Raw genomic sequence first — 18392 nt, forward strand, 5'->3', positions numbered from 1 at the left:
AAAGAAAACAAAATAGTAGGTAATATTGAACAAAAAATAGTTTTTAAATGTATTGGATATTTAAAATACTTTAAATGGCATTTGTAGAATTATTCGATCATTTTTTGTAAAAAGAATATATAATTAATTGTTCATTGTAATTATAGGGGTCTTCTATGTTTTCTTAAATGAAATTACAGTGAAACATTTTTATAATAGCATGTTATTTACAAACTGTGTACTTGAATCTTAATGTATATAAACAATACAAATTTGATTGCTCGTTAATTTAATTGTGATTTAATTTAAAATAACATTGGAAGCCTTCAAAATTAAATCACTAATGAATTCATAAGTGTTTTTTTTTTAACTTCCATAGCTTTTCAAAATGTTTTAAAAACACCATAAAATGTGAAATGGATTCAGAAAACTTTGTTAGTTTATATGATTTGTCCCGAAGTATAGCTTAACAAAATTTCTTAAAACACCAACAACTGAAGGTTATAAAATCCCAAAAAAAATTTATATAATTTGTCCCGACTTAATGTAGAAGATATGTGATTATCCCTTCGCATCCTTCGCCAGCAGGCAGCTCATCACTGTTATCTAGATGGAGATTCCTATTGGGCTCGCGTTCGCCTTTGCGTTTGCGTTCGCGCGTTCGCAGAGCGCACAAAAGTCACTCGCGGGTGCGCCATGGAGTGGTGGCATGAAATCGACATCGGAGGCATCTGAGGCCGCTGCTTGCGGGAACCATGGGGTATGGGTATGGGTATGGGTCTGGGTCTGGCCTGGCCTGGGTCTCATTGGGCATTTCGAGCGAGCGCACTACTGCGTGCGGAATTTTCTTTCCTCTCGGCTCAGTCTGTGAGAAATCGTTGGCGTGTTCGGTTCGTTTGCTTATCGGAAATTCGGAAATTCGAAAATTCGGTTGCTTCTTGCTGGTTGCGGGTGGCGGCAATCGGAAAACGCGGAAAACTCTGCGCGCCCCTTCAGAGTTTTTCCTCCAATGTGAGTGGGCCAGTGTGTGTGTGTGTAAAAAATAGAAATTTAATTTATTTTTAAGTTTCTGTTTTTCCTTCCCCATCGTTACGGTGCTCTTCGCGTTCTGTCGGCACTTCTCTGTCAAGAATTCCGGCTAAAAACTCATTGTGAATGGAAACGTTTGTTGTTGTGCCTCCGGATATATATCTTATTGGGGAAAGCACACAAGATACAGAACTTTGCAAATTGACCGTGAATACGACCCGTTCTGATAATTTTGTGAAAATTGCCAAAGGGCTAAGCCAAACAAAGTCACTGATCTCAACGGATGTTAAAGAAAGATGTGTGCACAAGCTGCTAAGATAAATTCATATATAAATCATTAATTTTAAGGCACAAAGAGTGTGAAAAATAGGGTGCTGATATCTTTGGCAGAAAGTCGAGGAAATTAATGAATCAAATTGTGAGAAACATAAATAAACAACGGAAAAGCCAAAGTGGCAATGGAAAACTGTGCCAAATTTCCGAGTGATATAAATATAATTAATATGAATAATCTTAAATCGAACATAAAAGAATTGTGAGCAAAGAAAGCTGCAAAACTAGAAAATTACTTAATAACTCAAGATTTTATTAGCGTAAGATGTTTTAGTGAACACAGCAGTTAGGCAAAAACTATAAAAATGTCAAAATCAAAATTTGCTTATAAAAAAATTAAATATAAAATCCAATTACATACCGTATTTTATATAATGCCCATTAAACTAGATACATTCAAATCGTAAAAATGAAAATAGGGTTCTACCAACCCAGAGTGCTTTACCACATTGATTAGTTAAAAAATACTTCAATTAAGCTTACTAAAAATCCAAACTGTACCCTGTTAACTCCGCATGTGGATATACGCACCAATAAAATTCATATTTGTGACATATGGTGCAGAAATCGCAACAGAGCACAACTCCATTCATCAATCGCGGTACTCGGCGATCATAAATCACAGTGTCCAAAAAGAGTGTGACTAAATCATCGACTGCAACTGAGTTGGAGGGAAATCAAAACTCTGCACACCTCGGAGGCCTTCGAGTTAGGAAAGCGTTCAAATCGACGTGGGCAGTGACGCCTACCAATTTTCCATATGAAAACAGCGTTTTCATGGCTTATCAAATCAATTTTCGATTTGGTAGAGCGGTGTTTTGTTGGCCTTTTGTTTTCCCCAAAATTTTGTGTGCCACCAAATTTTTAATTACCATAAAAAATATAAACTAGCGTCACGGAAAGAACTTTCCCAAAGTGCATATAGCTGCAGCTGGCAGACTCTGACTATCCAGTAGATACATTTATTAATTTTTATGTTAATGGGGAGTAGAAAATCGGGGGAAAAGAGGCAACACGCGTCTGTCATAAAATGCACCCTGGCGATTGTCACTTTATTTTTTTCGGTTTCGGTGTCGTCTGCAGCGGCAAGGCGTTTCAAATTGTATTTTGACTGCTGCGACGGGCTATAAAAATATTCGAAACGACAAGAACTTGGGCGGTGCATATAAAAATTAACAAGCAGAATTAGCGGAGCGAACTTAACAAGAAACGCAAGACACGACTCTGCTGTTCCTAGAGGCTGTGCAATTGACCTCATGATGTCGAACCTGCCGCAGCTCCGTTCTGCATTTTCCCTCTGAAATAAATGCATAAACATAAGAGTCGCAGGCCAGAGAAGTCTGACTGTATTTTTAGATACCCCCGGCGTAAATAATTCATTTTCCAGTCACAGTTGTTGACGTTTTGGCGTCGCCCGGAGTTGCCTTTTCCTTTGGGGATATCTCCCCGAGGAATTACAAGTCCCTCTCGATTTGCATTCTAAACTTGAATAGTGTCCTATTTTTGGCCTACGAGTGTTTTCGGTTTACCCACGGCCCATGAACTTTGACTGATGTTGCAAAATCTCGAACTAGAAATTCCACTTTATAAGACAAAATCCCTCATATTGCCCGGCCAGAGCTTAAGCTGCCCGGCCACTTAAGGCCACTTTTTTTATGGGCGATCCCCCCACTCCTTCGCCCCCCAAAAAAAAATACAATAAATTTTACTCAACTGTGCAGCAATTTCCACTGAAGTGGAGGAGCATATTCGTATCTCGGGCATGCTGCGGCAGCAACTCAATTAAGTCTCCATAAAGTATCTGTAGATACGCTAATCAATGATATGTATGTATTCTCATATGTAACCCCAAAGCTTCGAAGGTTTATTAGAGATTTGGTTTGGCTTAAAATCTTTGGCAATTAAAATAGCAAATGAATGACTCAAGTGGAAGATGTATATAATATTGAAAGAGAATAAAATCAAATTGTTCATAAAATTAATGAAAATAAACATGGCTGAGCGAGCAAAACAAACCATGAAAATTGTGTAGAACATTAGAAAAAACAAATCAATAAAATCTAATTGAAGGTGTGTCTCTGGAACGAATAAAGCACTATTTATATTTTCAAAGTTGTATAATCAAATTTCTCAGGGGACACTTTACAACAAAATCAAATAAAACTAAAAAAAAAACCGAAATACATAAAAACTATTCACCTGATGTGAAAAAACCTTTCAAATATAAAATATAATTTAATACTCCCTCTTCAAAAGCGCCTTATAGCCATTCAAAGTAATTTCCCCAACTGACCAATTAAAAATGCATAAAAAGTGCCATATAAATCCCGGTAAAAATTTGAATAAAAAGGAAAGCAAATACGTAATGCCCATAAATCTATTTCCAATTACAGTGAAGTGCAATTGCCAAGAAAAATAACAAATAAACGACTAAGACGCATCAGTCGTCAGTGCCAGTGTGTTTATGATAAAACCTCAACGAAATTGAAACGTAATCGGGCGAAAGTTGGCAGGCAAAGTGCGTACATAAACGGAGCAGCCGCTTCAAAGGAAGCCAGTTCGACTGTCAGCCAGTTCGTCAGTTTATCAGTCAGTCAGTCAGACGGCCATATTCGAGGTGAATCCCCTTCCTTCCTGCCAGAGTTCTGTCAACGAAATGACATGCAGCATCTGTCTATGTGACCATCGGGCCAGGACGTGATGCTGTCCCGCTGTTAGAGAGTAAGCCCCGATGCTCGATGCTTCGATGCCTCGATGCCCCGATGATGCTATTTTTATGAGGCCCCAGACTACGACGACGACGGATGCGTGGCCCCATGAAAAATCAATTAACACGCAAAATTTTTAAAGACGAAAAACAAAAACGAAAACGAACGAAGCGCGATTGGTACTTGGGGTACCCGTTCCCGTTCCCCCATCAACATCATCCGCAACGCCATCCGATCCTTCCCCCTTAAATCTCGAGAATATTACTTCAAAGCAGCTGCAACGGAATGTCGCGCCTCCGTGGATTAGGATGGCTATGGCTGGCATTACTGGCCATACTGCAATTGCAAACTGTCGCAGCCATGAAAGGTGAGTACAAAAAAAGTTGAAAAAAAAAATATAAGAAAACGTTAACAAGAAGCTGCGACACAGAACGTACAGTTAATTAAATGTTACGACAGTCAGGTAGCCAAAGATACGCGCCCCAGAACTTAATACCGCGCATAAACATGAGATTTATCATGGCAAATGATCAACGCACGATTTATGCTCATTACAAATATGGCCAGCCACGAATTGGCCACAAAAAAAATGCAGTCCAGAGAGGCAGAAGCAGCTGAAGCCAAATTGCATTTACTTTGGCTGCCATCGAAGCGGACATAAATAAAAGTCAAAATAAAGAGTTGCAAATGGTGCAATGCCACATACATTTTGGTGTTACTCGCGTGCGCCAAAGAACAGATACAGTGGGTCAGATTGAGAGAAATTGTGCTTAAAATGGGTTTCTTCCAAGAAAAAATAAACAAATTTATTTGATATTACTAATTAATATTTGGAATTCCTTAAAGCAGAAATGTATCTTAATGGGACAGTTGAAACAAACTAATATTTGGAATTCCACAACTATTTATGCTTCACGGTTTCCCTGAAATTAAAGAAACCTATTTGTGCCGTAACTGTTCCCACGGATATTTCGTTTTGACCTCTTGAACTTTAAAAGATTTATGTCAATCCATTTCTCTGACTAATTTGACCAACTGGCCGCTGTCTTCTTGTGGCTTCCTTCCCGTTGCTATCTATCCAGATACAGATATATAGTATGTCTAGCCCCGTAGTTTGGCATTCGCAATGCTCCATGGTAACCCCGGCCGGCCCATAAAATCCAACTACTTAACAACAATGCGCCGCTGCAGTGCACTTAACGCATTTTTCACGCTTGACATTTGACTTGGGGCGCACTTTTCTCGTTGTCGTTGTCGTTGTCGTTTTCTGTTGCCTTTGTTGTTGTTGTTGGGCCAAGGGAAACGCAGAGTATCTCAAACTCGAAGTATCTGTGCGGTGCACCGCAAAAGCTATCCAAAGCCAGGCGTGCTCTTAATTTCGTTGTGTCTACACAAGGAGAGTCACAGAAATATGTACGATATATTTTGGTCTTGGCGCAAATGTATTTTTAATGATATTTTTAGTTGGCATGTGACGTCACTTGGGGGCTAAAGAGCCAAACGTGAATCATCCGCAGCAGGCGCAAGTTGTTTTTATCACCAATTCTTAGCCTGTTTCATTGGATTCTGTTTAACACTTTAATAAATATCTACTTTAAATAAATAATTATACAGATAACTTCGTTTTTCAAATGATCTTAAAAACCCTAATTCAATACTGATTTTAAGAGAAGCTTGAAACCTGAATATGATTTTCTATTTTCATAGATATGTTTCATTAACTTTATTTCAACATACACTTTTTCTTTGTGTGTATTTAAATATATGTTTTTTATTTATCTGTGAAATGTAAATCATTTACACGCGCAAAGCGTTGTGCCAAATTTAACATAGTCGTGTGTGGATACAATTGTATCTACACGTTTGCATCCGTATTTGTATCTGGTGCGCACCATCTGCCGAGCTGTGTGTTGCTTCTTGATTATTCATTTGCATTTGCAATATAAATATCAACACATGCCCAATGCTAACTGCAGTCGCAGTAAAAAGCGGTTGCCGGCATATAAAATACAATAATTTATATTGGCGACATTGTGTGTTCTTTTCTCTCCCCCCTGAGTCATAAGAAAATGTATCTTTATGACTTGTCGATGCAATGCTCAATTGTCGATAGCTAAAGGGTAGACTCACAGATATAACATATATAATTGAATTTTATGCGGCCCCGGAGTCTAATTAGGGTGAAGACGTTAGCAATGGCGACACATGTGCGCCCATCAGAGGCCATAAAACGAGGGAAGCGGCATGGAAATGCCAACTCAAAGGGGCTCCTCAGTGCGGTTTTTATTTGATTTAGATTGATCTCTTAAGCCATCCGATGGGGCCTTAGAATGTGGCAACGATTGTAAATGGGCGAGGAAACTGTTCTCATGAGTACTTGAAAGATCACAGGAATTACTGCAATGATTATGGCCAGCGAAGAAATTAAAGGAGGATTTTATTGGACACTTGGGGATTTTCTAAAATAAATATTTCGAGCAACAAAATTTGAATGTGTTCAATCTGTGGGAACTGACTTTTCAAACTTGAGCAACTGCGTGTATGAAACTCAATTTCAAATTTTACGCAACTATTAAATAAATTCAATTATTTTTAAGCAAAAATTTAAGCAACTTTAAGCTATTTAATATTCTATTTATGAAAAATGAGAAAACACAAATAATATTAAACGGACCTTAAAAAAGGCACCCACATTTAATAAAAGTTTTTTAACAAAGAGTTAACAAAGTGAACCACATAAATGTGCATTCTTTTGAAGAGAAATCTTTAATACGATCAACTTATAGGAACCGCTTTTTAATACCCCGATCACCTCAATCTCTTGGCCAATAAAGCAGGAATACCATATCCCTAGATCGACCATCAATTTGCCTATAAACGTTCATAAGCGGAGCTCGCAGCTCCATAAATATTAACTGCACGTTGCAAACAAAAATCCACTCAAGATCACGTAATAAGCCCACAAATCACAAGCACCACTAATAAACTTTGACATTATTAGTGAAATGATAGCTCTGAAAGGAAAAATAATTTATAAATTGCCAATGTCAGATAAAGTTTTAATGAGCAGCGACTTTGGCGGGCCACCAAAGGAGCATTAATTAAAGACCAAAAAGAAACATGATCATAAAATGTATAGAAGACCGAATCGAATAACTCCAAAACTGTGGAGACACCGAGCGACATATAACTCAAATAAAATAAACATAGGCCATAACATAAATATTCGCTGGCTACCTGGCCACCTAGCTCCGCCTCCAACGTGCTGCATAAAAGATAAACATAAATTTAGCATTTGATAGGGGCGCTGCATTTGGAGGGGGCCTTTTTGGCGGTGCCGAGTGGGTGGAGATGCCCAGCATCTGTGGCCATAAGTCTTGCGTCGTGTGCTCGCCTCTGATGTTTTTCCCCATTTTTGGGACGGACTTTTCCTGATGATGTCTCATTTGTTGCCGGCCGACATTTGAAATGACTTCTGACGCTGATGTTGATGTTGCTGCTGATGCTCCTTTCCTTTGGCTGCAACACATTTCGTTGATGCAAATTGCATTTATTGTTAAGCGTCCAACTTCCTGAAAGGCATGTGTTTGCCCTCACAAAGGGGTGATTATTTCGACTAAGATTGGCAAGAAGGAAGGCCTTTTTTGACAGAACTTTTCGCTATAGTGTTTATGTGCTAAAAATAGTGGATTTTCCTCTTATGCTTAACAAATTGGGTATTATATCGTAGGGGACTTCTAAATAAGTAAAGCCCTTAAGTATTGAATAAAACTTTCGTAAAGTTTCAGTTTAAAAAAGGGATTTCTTATCACACGAAAATACCTCATTTAAATCTTAAATTTCCTATAGTTGTGATAAATAGAATTGTTTAATTGCTTCAAGCACCTTTTTAAAATAAGAAAATAGATAATAATAAGCAATGGAAAGTAATTTAATGGAAACTAAACTTCCTTTTTCATTTCATGATTTTAAACAAAAAATGTTTCATATTTTTGGATACTCCTGCGATTTTAAAAATGATTTTTGAAGAGTATTTAAATTTTCGGTGACCAATCTCCATTGTCCATTTTCTGTGTTATTGTTTAACCAACGATAACGCCTCCACATCTCGGTTCGCCTTTGTTTTGGTTTAAGGCACGCGCATCATCTGAAGATGAAAAAGTAGCATTTCCAACGGCAGCCGGGTATTAATGTGGGTCAAATGCCTGGGCCCGCAGATGGGAAAGTGTTTCGTTGGTTTTCCGCCGCTTTTGACGCCTGATTGCTGCTAATTGGCGTCAAAATGGTCCGGCCAACGCATCAATGGTTGACCATTTGTTGCCCATTTCGCTTTGTTTGCCTGTTTATCCGGCTGTCTGTCGTTTGTATGCCATTCGCATGCAACTGTTTCATGTTTATCCTACGTTTTCTATGTGGGTTAGGTCAATATGTCTTCCCAACAGCAGCGAAATACACACATAAACAAATGGCTAGCATACATTTCTCCTTTTGCCGCAAAGTTGTGAGAGAAATTCTTAAAATATCTCGCACAAAGTTGGGTTCCATGTTTTGACAAATGTATGTTTCCAAAATAATTTATTGCACAAGCGTACAACGGAATATAGAAAACCATTAATCATGCAATTTTTACGAGGTGGGTTTTGACTCGAAAGTCGAACAAGAAATTGAAAATTATTCAGAGAACGTTCGAAGTTGTCATACTCTTCGTTTGTGTGAGGTACGAGTGTTTTCCCAGAAAAGCACGTTCGTCTCATGCTCACAACTAATTAAGCAAATCAAGATACAAAAGATGGCTCTCAATAGATAGCCTGATAAATGACTGACTGACTGAGTGACCTCGACAGACAGTGACTGACAGCCCGACAGCTGATGGCCTGATCTCCTACAATCCGATCTGGACAAATTTGTATACCGATTGCAATAGAACCCGATTGCCAATCAAATTGGCGGCAGCTCTTGCAACATTGTGAGCATCGGTCTGTTTAGTGTATCCATCTCCACCAGCTGCAAATGTATCTATATCTCTCATTGGGGTAGATTGATTTAATATTTAAAAAATTATCTAGGCGTTGTTTTTAAGTTCAGTAAAATATGTTTGTAGAACAAAGGGGAAAATAAAAGGGATTGCTTCAAATCTTAATACTGAATAAGAATTAAGTTTTTAGTTAGTTTTCTCTAAAATACATAAATATAAATGTATATTTCCATCGGATAAGTAGTTTTAATGTTAAATTTATACAAAGTCCATTGACGGTAATATTTTCCAATTCAAAATAATATTTTATAGTCCCTGAAAAACACTATAATATAATATATATATAGTTAGCCAATTTTATATCTAGAAATTATTTATTATTTATATTTTATTTATTATTGATCAAAAATGTTCGTTATAAAGAACTCAAAGTATAACAATTCCCTTAAATTTACAACCATATAAAGCCATTAGCCGTCTTCTCCATACATGCTCGAGTTATCTCTGGCAATGTCAGTTTCCATTCTGCGATTTCAATTTGCCCATGCTTTTTATTACATCCACCCACAGTGTCGCTGTTCGGCGATGGCTATGTATCGATGCCGCTGCAGGAGGCCAAGATGTCAACGAACATTCGCGTCAAGTTTCGCACCAGGCAGGAGAACGCCCTCCTCTTTTTGGCCGCCGGACGGACCGACTACTGCCTGCTGCGACTGGAGAGCGGGCTGATTAGTTTCAGCTACAAAATCGAACGGGATGTGGTGCAGGTGAGCCGTCGATAGACGACGCCCCTTACATATGAGTGCAATTACAGCGATTCCGGTTACAGTTGCGCTCGCCCAAAAAGCAAAAGCTCAACGACTTGGAGTGGCACGATGTGGCGGTGCAGCGGTTCGAGAACAATATCACCTTGCAGGTGGATGGCTACATAATGCGAAAACAGCTGCCGGGCGATCTGACCGCTCTAAACATCCATTTCGGTACTTTTTTGGGCGGCGTGGGGGACTTTTCGGCCGAGTTCTTGAATGATGTGATCGGTTTTCGGGGCTGCATATCGGATGTGAGTATATAAGCAAAGTTTTATTCATTTCATTTGTATTTAAAATTGCTTAAATCATATTACTATCATATAATAATATTTATATTATTTTACATATTTATAATTTTTTTTTAACCATTTTAATAGGTCTTTTATAACAACATCAACATCATCAAGCGGGCCAAGGACCGCACGAGTCACACCACCAGTACCGGGGTATCCTGGACCTGCAGCACTGAGTTCGATGGTTCCATACAGGACAGCATAAGTTTCTTGAAGAACGATTCCTACTCACTGATGCTGAAGGAGTCGCATGCCACTGGCGAAACGTGAGTTCCAGCTGAATAAATCTCCCACTCCAACTATTGGGAATTTCAAACCATTTATTACAGCCTCTCGCTGCAATTTCGCACAATGGCTAATGCTGGTGTGGTTTTCTTCAACGGCGGCTTTGATTTCATACTGCTCGAAATAGAGGATCAGCGCTTGAAGGTGACCTTCAACAAGGCCGGCAGTGTGGTGCAGCTCATGACAGATGAGCACATCTCCGATGGCAAATGGCATCGGGTCTTGCTGCGCTACAATGCCGCCATGGCGGAGCTAATCCTCGACGATGCCACGAGCGGTTATCGGGGAGCTCACGCTAATGAGACCAAGGCGAGCATAAATCTCGAGAAGAGCGTCTTCTTTGGCGGCGTTCAGGAGGAGATGCGCCGCCGGCTCAGCGGCAAGGGATTGCGCATTAACGATATCAGCTTCAAGGGCTGCATGCGGGAAATCCGGGTCAACGATCTTCCACTGGGCTTCGCCGAGATGACCATCTCGCGCAGCCTGGCCCTCAGCTGCCTGTGGAAGTACCCCTGTGTGGAGCACAATCCTTGCCTGAAAAGCGGGGTCTGCAGTCAGCACGGAGTGGACGGATTTATCTGCTACTGCGATCAGTCTTACTGCATCAAGGCCGATTTTCAGGGCCCCTTTAAGGTAAGTACATAATTAATTAATTTATTTTAATACAAGTAATGGTAAAATATTAGAAAATCTTTAATGGTTTTTAAACCAAAAATATTTAGTTTTTGTCAAAATAGTCAAAACTTGAAAGCAATAAGAAAACTTTTCAAATTTTGTAAAAAACTTTTGCAATTGAAAACAAATTAAAAACGACAATAATGCTTTCCATAATTTTTTTGATATTTCTTTAAATATTTCTCTTCATTATTTCAACCTTTTTTCCCTTACAGATCTTCACCGAAACAAGTCCAGAACTGGAGCTGCTCTATGTTTCACCCATGCAGCTATTAGAAGGTGGAACTTCCTTTCTGTCACCCCACTACATAGACTTAATACTCGATCTGCGCCGCTTTCCCAGCATCAACGAACAATCCATTATTTTCCATGTGATACATCAACCCAAGTACGGACAACTCTTGCAATATTCACCAGAAAAAACCAACTTTGTGCCCTGTCGCACTTTCAATCTGGTTGATTTGGCCACAGACAAACTGAAGTATGTGCACAATGGTCAGGAGAACTTCAACGACCATGCCACTTTGGATATGCAGGTCTTTGGGGATCTACACAAGATACCAGAGAATATATTGGGCAAGCATAGGTTTCTGCTGCACGCGAATATAACACCCATAAACGATCCGCCACAGTTAAAACTGCACTCACATAAAATCCTGCGAGTGATCGAGGGCATTGAAAGGGTACTTGATGTGGATTTATTTAACATTGACGATCCCGATAGTGAGCCTGGAAACTTAATCTACACTATATTGCCTACACAAAATTCTCGAGAGACCTTTGGTTGCTTTATGGTTGGAGGTGTGACCACATCAACCTTTTCCCAGGCGGATGTGAATGTGGGAAAAGTCTCGTATCTGTACAACTCCACAACGGCGGAATCTTTTAGCTATCAACTGCAGCTACATGTGTCCGATGGCATCGAGACGAGTGATACGGTCTATCTGCCGGTCTCAGTGCATCCTCTGGAGCTTCGATTGGTCAACAACACGGGTCTGATAATGATACACAAGAGCTCTCTGCTGCTCAGCCCTGCAAATCTGTCGATTGGCACCAATGCCGTGGACGAGCACATCGACATAAGGTACGATGTTGTGAAGGCACCGCAGCATGGCGTTCTCCAGCGGCTGAGGCAGATTGATGGCTCCTGGGTGAACGTGGACTGGTTCAGCGATAGCCAGCTGCTCCTCGGCCACATTCGCTATCTGCACAGCAGCGATTTCCCTTGGCAAGACGAATTTAAGGTGTGTATCGTAAAAAACCAAACACGAGTTAGGCCATAAACGGGCAGGGAGCCAACACTGCGTTGCATGTTTTCGGGACCAGCCATTTTTCGGCTAACACTTACAGACTTAACGGATTCCCAACTTTCTTTGGAATTTTTCAATTTCACGGAAATCTATCATGCGTTAGCAGTTTTTTTTAAGAGAAAAAAATATATTTTTACTTTGCTTTAAGTCAGCTTTTGGCACGTCCCTATCATTTGGGTATAGGAAAGCACTCTGCTGACAAACGCTGCCACTCAAATGTATACCATGCCGACATCTTATTTAATTGAACATCAATTATATCTTTCACCCAGAGAAAAATCACGGTAAAGCCAAATATTTTCACTTTTAATTAAATATTTTCGGTACTAATCTAGCGCTGTGTTTAAATCAAAGTGTGTTTAAGTATGAAAAAGTTTAGTTTTAAATTATATATAATTAGAATCCTTACGAAATCTCCCAATCCTTGGTACCCTGATTAGTTTTGCCTCAACCAATTTTCTTTGCTGTCCAGTGTAGCCAATAAATTTGCATTGATTTCACTTTCACAGTTTATTGCCTCGTTTGGCTTTGTGACCACGCAAACGTTCGACTTCCGCATCACATTCACGCGGCTGCGCATAACGAGCAGCCGACCCTCGCAGATATCGATCGATGGCAGCCGGGAAATTCTGCTGACCAGCGATATACTCGCCTTCCAGACCACGCCCATCGGCAGCTTTCCGCGCAGCGTGATCTACAAGATAACGAAGGCAACCCGCTACGGCGGCATCTTTGTGGAGGGATCTAGGAAGGCGGCCAAGCAGCTGGACTCCTTCACCCAACAGGACATAGAGAAGCGCAGAATTCGCTATCAAACGCACCACACCAGCTACTCCAGCTTTGCCGATCATCTGGAATTTGTGGTCTCCGTTGCGGAATGCGATGATGTGAGTGGAACTCTAGAGATCAACTACAGACCGCCCGAGGAACTAATCACCAAGCTGAGCTATCAAAACCACGAGCCACTGCAGGTCCAGGAGGGTGAGAGAGCTCTCATCACCAAGAATCACTTTGCGATACGATTCAACATCTACGAGAGCCTGCAGTTTCAGGTTTCCAAGAGCCCGGAACACGGTGTCATATGCAAGTACGATGAGCAGACGGGTCTCACGGTTCCCGTGGAAGGGTTTACGCTGGAACAATTGTTCCGAAATGATATATACTACTGTCACGATGACACGGAATCCACCAGGGACACCTTTGAGCTGCTCATACTCTCGGGAGATGAGACAGATCTTCAGTTTGTGTCCAACATGGAAGTGCACATAAAACTGGTCAACGATAATGAACCCTATCGCACTGCCGTAGAGCGAGTTTTCCATGTGGTGAGGAATGGCATAAGGACCCTCAATCCCACAGTGCTGCAGTATCTGGATGCGGATGTCAATACCAACCACTCAGATATCCACTACATCCATGTGTCCAGCACGAATGGTGCTTTCTACAAGAGTGGTCACTACGTGGACAGCTTCACGCAGGATGACATAGCGAACAGGAGGATTATGTTCCAGCACACGGGTGCCGACTCTGGAACGGCTTCCTTCATAGTCACCGATCGGGAGTATGAGGTCAATGGTTTGCTGGAGATCCGTGCCTCCGATCCCTTCGTCTCCATGCTGGCCACTAATGCCTCCATTGTTCAGGAGGGCAAATTTGTCGTGCTCAAGAACAAGGATTTTATTTTGGAAACCAATTTGGACATGAAACTGGATGAGATATACTACGAAGTTATTAAGCCCCCCTCGTATGGCATTCTCATGTACTTGAGTAGGGCCAATGAGGGCGAGAATGGAACTACCATCTATAAGGCCACTAACTATACTTCCCTGAGCAATTTTACTCACTTGGATATTGAACGTGAGAGGCTGGTCTACTGGAATACGGAAATCGCCTCGATGGATAAAGTTAGGTATGAACTTATAGGTTAGAAATTATGGCGACTATTTTAATAACATGTTTTCTTAATTCACAGGTATCGTGTACATATTAAAAACATAACAGCCGAGGGAGAGGTCATGTTCCGGATTTATCCTTCTGCATACTGGGAGCCCCTGCAAGTGAAACAGAACCACACTCTTTATGTGGAGGAATCCACAAGTGTACTTATATCCAGAGATGTCTTAGAGGTGGGTTATTAATTACTAAACACAATAGCTTATACTTATACTCTATTTTCCCTTATCAGGTGGTTCATCCCAATATCTCGCCAGGAGACATCACCTTTTTAGTGACATCCTCACCCATGCATGGCTACCTTGAAATGCAGTCCATGTCCTTTGATGACGAATACAATTGCAAGGTGTTCGATCAGTCCTCAGTGAATACCGAAAAAATGTTCTATATACAAGCAGGAGTTAACCAATCCGTCGACTACTTTGTCTTTGATGTTACCAATGGCATCACTTGGCTAAGGCAATTGATGCTGAAGATCGTGATCATACCAGAAAAGCTGTACATGCACTCGAATATTATTTCAGTGGTGGAGGGAAAGACTGTGCAACTGAATCCTACAGATATACAGCCCTATTCGGAGTACTATCGAGGGAAGATACTGGAGTATATTGTGACTATAACACCGAATTCCGGTCACATACTGGCTGGGAATTCCAAAGTCAAGAGGTTTACCCAAAAACAACTGGAGCAGGGCAATATACAATACGTGCACAATGGCAGCGAAAATGCCACAGATACTTTTACGTTGGTGGCCATGGCCAGGAACAAGGAAAGTGTGCCCTTCGAGCTGGAATTATCTGTGGTGCCAGTAAATGATGAGGAGCCCATGATGGTCACCAATACGGGACTGCAGGTGTGGAACGGCGGACGCTATGTCATTAAAAATACTGATCTGTGTAAGTATTTAAATTGAAATACTTGTAAAGAATAAAGACTAATATATAAATATTTATTTCTTAATTTTGTTTAGTGGCTCAAGACTACGACACTCCACCGGAGAATCTCACCTTTGTTGTGCAACACATCTACGGCGGTTACTTGGCAAGGAAATCCGCACCACAACACAAAATCGAACAGTTTACCCAGGCTCAAATAAACCAGGAAGAAATATGTTTTATGCAGGACTCCAACTCCAGGAGAAACGAACTATCGTTTGTGGTTACAGATGGTTTATTTAACACCACTACTCAGACTCTTAATATTGAGATAAAGCCCATTGAAATTCTGGCCGAGCACAATGAAAACTTGCATGTCTTCCCCTTGACAAAGAAGCAAATTCTACGCGATCATCTACACTTTAAGTGTTCCGATGAGGAACGCGAAATTCGCTATAACATTACAGTTCCTCCAAGTCTGGGTCGCATAGTGAATGAATTTATTGATAATGGTTTCACCAAAGAAGTCAGCGAATTCACCCAAACCGATGTGGATAATGGTCACATATTCTATGAGCACACAGCTGTTATTATGGAGTTTAGAATCAATGATTCGTTTTACTTCGATGTGGTGGCTGAAAGAAGCGATCGCTTATTGGATCAAAAGTTCAATATAGAGATATCGGTTTCTTCTGGCGGTTTACTTAGGTTCCTACCCGTGAACAAGCTAACCGTAGATGAAGGAGGATCGGTGCCTATAAAGCTGGATTTCTCCAAGATTTTAGAGTACCTGAAAACCAAAGCGGGCATCAATAATCCAGAATTGTTCATAGAGGCCATACAAAAGCCCACACATGGCAACATAGGACTCGGTCATGAGTTCAAATACATGCAGAGATATCACCCAAGTGATTTCTTTACAAAGAAGGTCTACTACATACACGATCATTCGGATACTCTGGAGGATACCATACTAATGTCGGTTTACCTGACTCAAGAGTGAGTGCTCTGCACATTAGAGAGTTAAATAACAGATTTTTGAATATCTATTATTTTTCAGAAACATTTTCCTGTGCAACTTGACAATACCAGTGTCCATAAACCCCATCAACGATCAACCCTTCCATTTGATCACCCATTTGCCCCAAATGACTGTTGTTGAGGGTGAGAATCGTACGATAACGAGGAATGATTTGCTCACCGAAGATGCGGATACACCACCAGAGGAGATTGTGTACGATGTGATGAGTGGTCCCACTTTGGGAGTGCTGAAAAAGATCACTAGCGATGGGCGGACCGAGGATCTTTTGGCCTTCTCGAATCAATTCACCCAAGCGGATATCAACAACGATCGCATATTGTATGTGCACTTTGGCATACCGCAGTCCACGACATTTTGCTTCACTGTATCGGATGGACAATTCAATGCTGCCTACGAAATATTTACCATAAAAATAGCTTCAATCAGTTTGCAGCCGTCTGCACTGCAAATTCCTGTGAAGGTCCAACAAGGAGCTACTAGTGCTCCAATGAAACTAGATCAAATAGGAGTCTCTACGAATGTGCATATGGCTAGGTTGTCCTATAACATTACAAACTCTCCGCTTTTTGGCATTATAGTTTTCAAGCATCAGCCCACTTTGAGATTCACCCAGCAGCAGTTGGAAACTTCGCAGATTAGCTATATGCAAACGGACTTAAATCGATCGAATGACTCTTTTCAAGTTAGTGCCTATGTTCCGGGCACTAACTATGCAGCCCAAGTGGATGTAGTGATGGAGGTGGAGCCTGTAATACAAATCAATAATATAGTGATGAAGGAAGCCGATTCAGTGGGAGGTAAAATAAAGCTGATCACCTCTTTGGACAACGACAATCCTCTGTCGCTGAAGCTCAATAAATTCAATCCGAAGTTTGTGATCACGAGAATGCCAGCGACTGGGCAAGTCAGGAAGATAATTCGAAGTACTGGACTAACCACTGATGGCCAGAATGAGAGATCCACGAATATATTCTCCTACAAGGAGCTGCGCAGTGGTGTGGTCTACTTTGTGCCTCATGCTTCTGTGGAGGAAACGGAGGCGGATAGCGATAGTTTTGACTATCAACTGCTTATAAAGACAGTGCAACCTGCACAGGCAACTGTATCCATTGAATATAGGAGCAGGGTTGAGGAGACTGAGACAGTGCACTTGGGTAATGCTGGTCTATCCATCAACTATCTAGCCATAGGATGTGCCATATTTATCGTGCTGATATGCCTGCTAATCGTGCTGTTGATATTGAAAATTCGAAAGCTGAGGAAGCACAAGGCCGATATATCCAAGGATCAGCCACCGGCACTGCCCTGTCCACCGGATTTGACATCCGTGAGTCCGCAGCACCATTTGCACCATCATCATAGTCATCATTATGCCAGTTCCGAGGCGGATTCCGTGCCTGCAACTGGAAATTCTACGCCCCTGCCCGGTTTCAGTAATATTCCCCATTGCAAGATCATACCCGTGGAGTCGTACAAGCACGAGTTTCCCGACTACGATCCCGATGAGGAGGAGACGGACGATCAGTGTGATCCGCAGCAGATGATGCTGCCACAGAGATACAATCCCTATCATCTGGAACACGATGCCTGGAGTTCGTCCTGCGACATGGCCAACGATTTTGCCGGCTATGCCTCTGTGCCGCAAAGTATTTCCGGATCGGTTAGCTCACCGCCCTCGGCCCCGCCCACAAATCCACTGCTCAGGCGGAATCAGTATTGGGTGTGAGTTGTCTAGCCGGAAAAAAACTCAAATCGAAAGGGATCAATATATCGAGAGCGGGAGAATTGTTTAGAATTGTATCGCAATTAGTCCTAGGTTATTTATTTAAGTTTAAGCTTACGTTTAAGGCTGATTTATGAGATTCGTTAGGAAAAGAGGAGCATTTTATACACAAACAAATTCATTATAGCATGTAAACAGACATGCATACATACATATCTGGCGTGTCATATACAAACGATTAGCAGTAAGGACGAAAACAAGAGTTATACTCAAAAAGCCAACTTAACTTAGCCTTAGCATTGTGTTTGCCAACGTGGACAACTTTTTACAATAAATGACAATAATTTTAAGCAATTTTCGTTGTTTTATTTAAAAATTTTTAGTTTTTGTGGAACTTTCGAAG

The 18392-nt window shown here is 41.0% G+C and overlaps 1 protein-coding gene across 1 annotated transcript; it reads left to right on the forward strand.

Moving 5' to 3' along the window:
- Positions 1 to 832: 832 nt before the first annotated feature.
- LOC108149427 (chondroitin sulfate proteoglycan 4) lies at positions 833 to 18343 on the forward strand. Its single transcript, XM_017276994.2, has 12 exons — positions 833 to 990; positions 3735 to 4416; positions 9595 to 9791; positions 9854 to 10084; positions 10211 to 10392; positions 10456 to 11044; positions 11302 to 12330; positions 12906 to 14305; positions 14369 to 14522; positions 14582 to 15245; positions 15320 to 16223; positions 16285 to 18343. Exons 2-12 carry the CDS (start codon positions 4335 to 4337, stop codon positions 17990 to 17992), a joined length of 7140 nt encoding a protein of 2379 aa, XP_017132483.1. The 5' UTR covers positions 833 to 990; positions 3735 to 4334; the 3' UTR covers positions 17993 to 18343.
- The last annotated feature ends 49 nt before the right edge of the window (positions 18344 to 18392 follow it).

The sequence above is a fragment of the Drosophila elegans genome, unplaced genomic scaffold (genome assembly GCF_018152505.1).
Source record: "Drosophila elegans isolate 14027-0461.03 unplaced genomic scaffold, ASM1815250v1 contig_814, whole genome shotgun sequence".
Lineage (NCBI taxonomy): Eukaryota > Metazoa > Arthropoda > Insecta > Diptera > Drosophilidae > Drosophila > Drosophila elegans.

What these genes read in the sequence shown, in the direction of transcription:
- LOC108149427 (XM_017276994.2), top strand. Translation starts at nt 4,335, where the DNA reads ATGTCGCGCCTCCGTGGATTAGGATGGCTATGGCTGGCATTACTGGCC. An exon ending in AACTGTCGCAGCCATGAAAG is followed by an intron (nt 4,417 to 9,594) that starts GTGAGTACAAAA and finishes ATCCACCCACAG; the next exon opens with TGTCGCTGTTCGGCGATGGC. An exon ending in TCGGTTTACCTGACTCAAGA is followed by an intron (nt 16,224 to 16,284) that starts GTGAGTGCTCTG and finishes ATTATTTTTCAG; the next exon opens with AAACATTTTCCTGTGCAACT.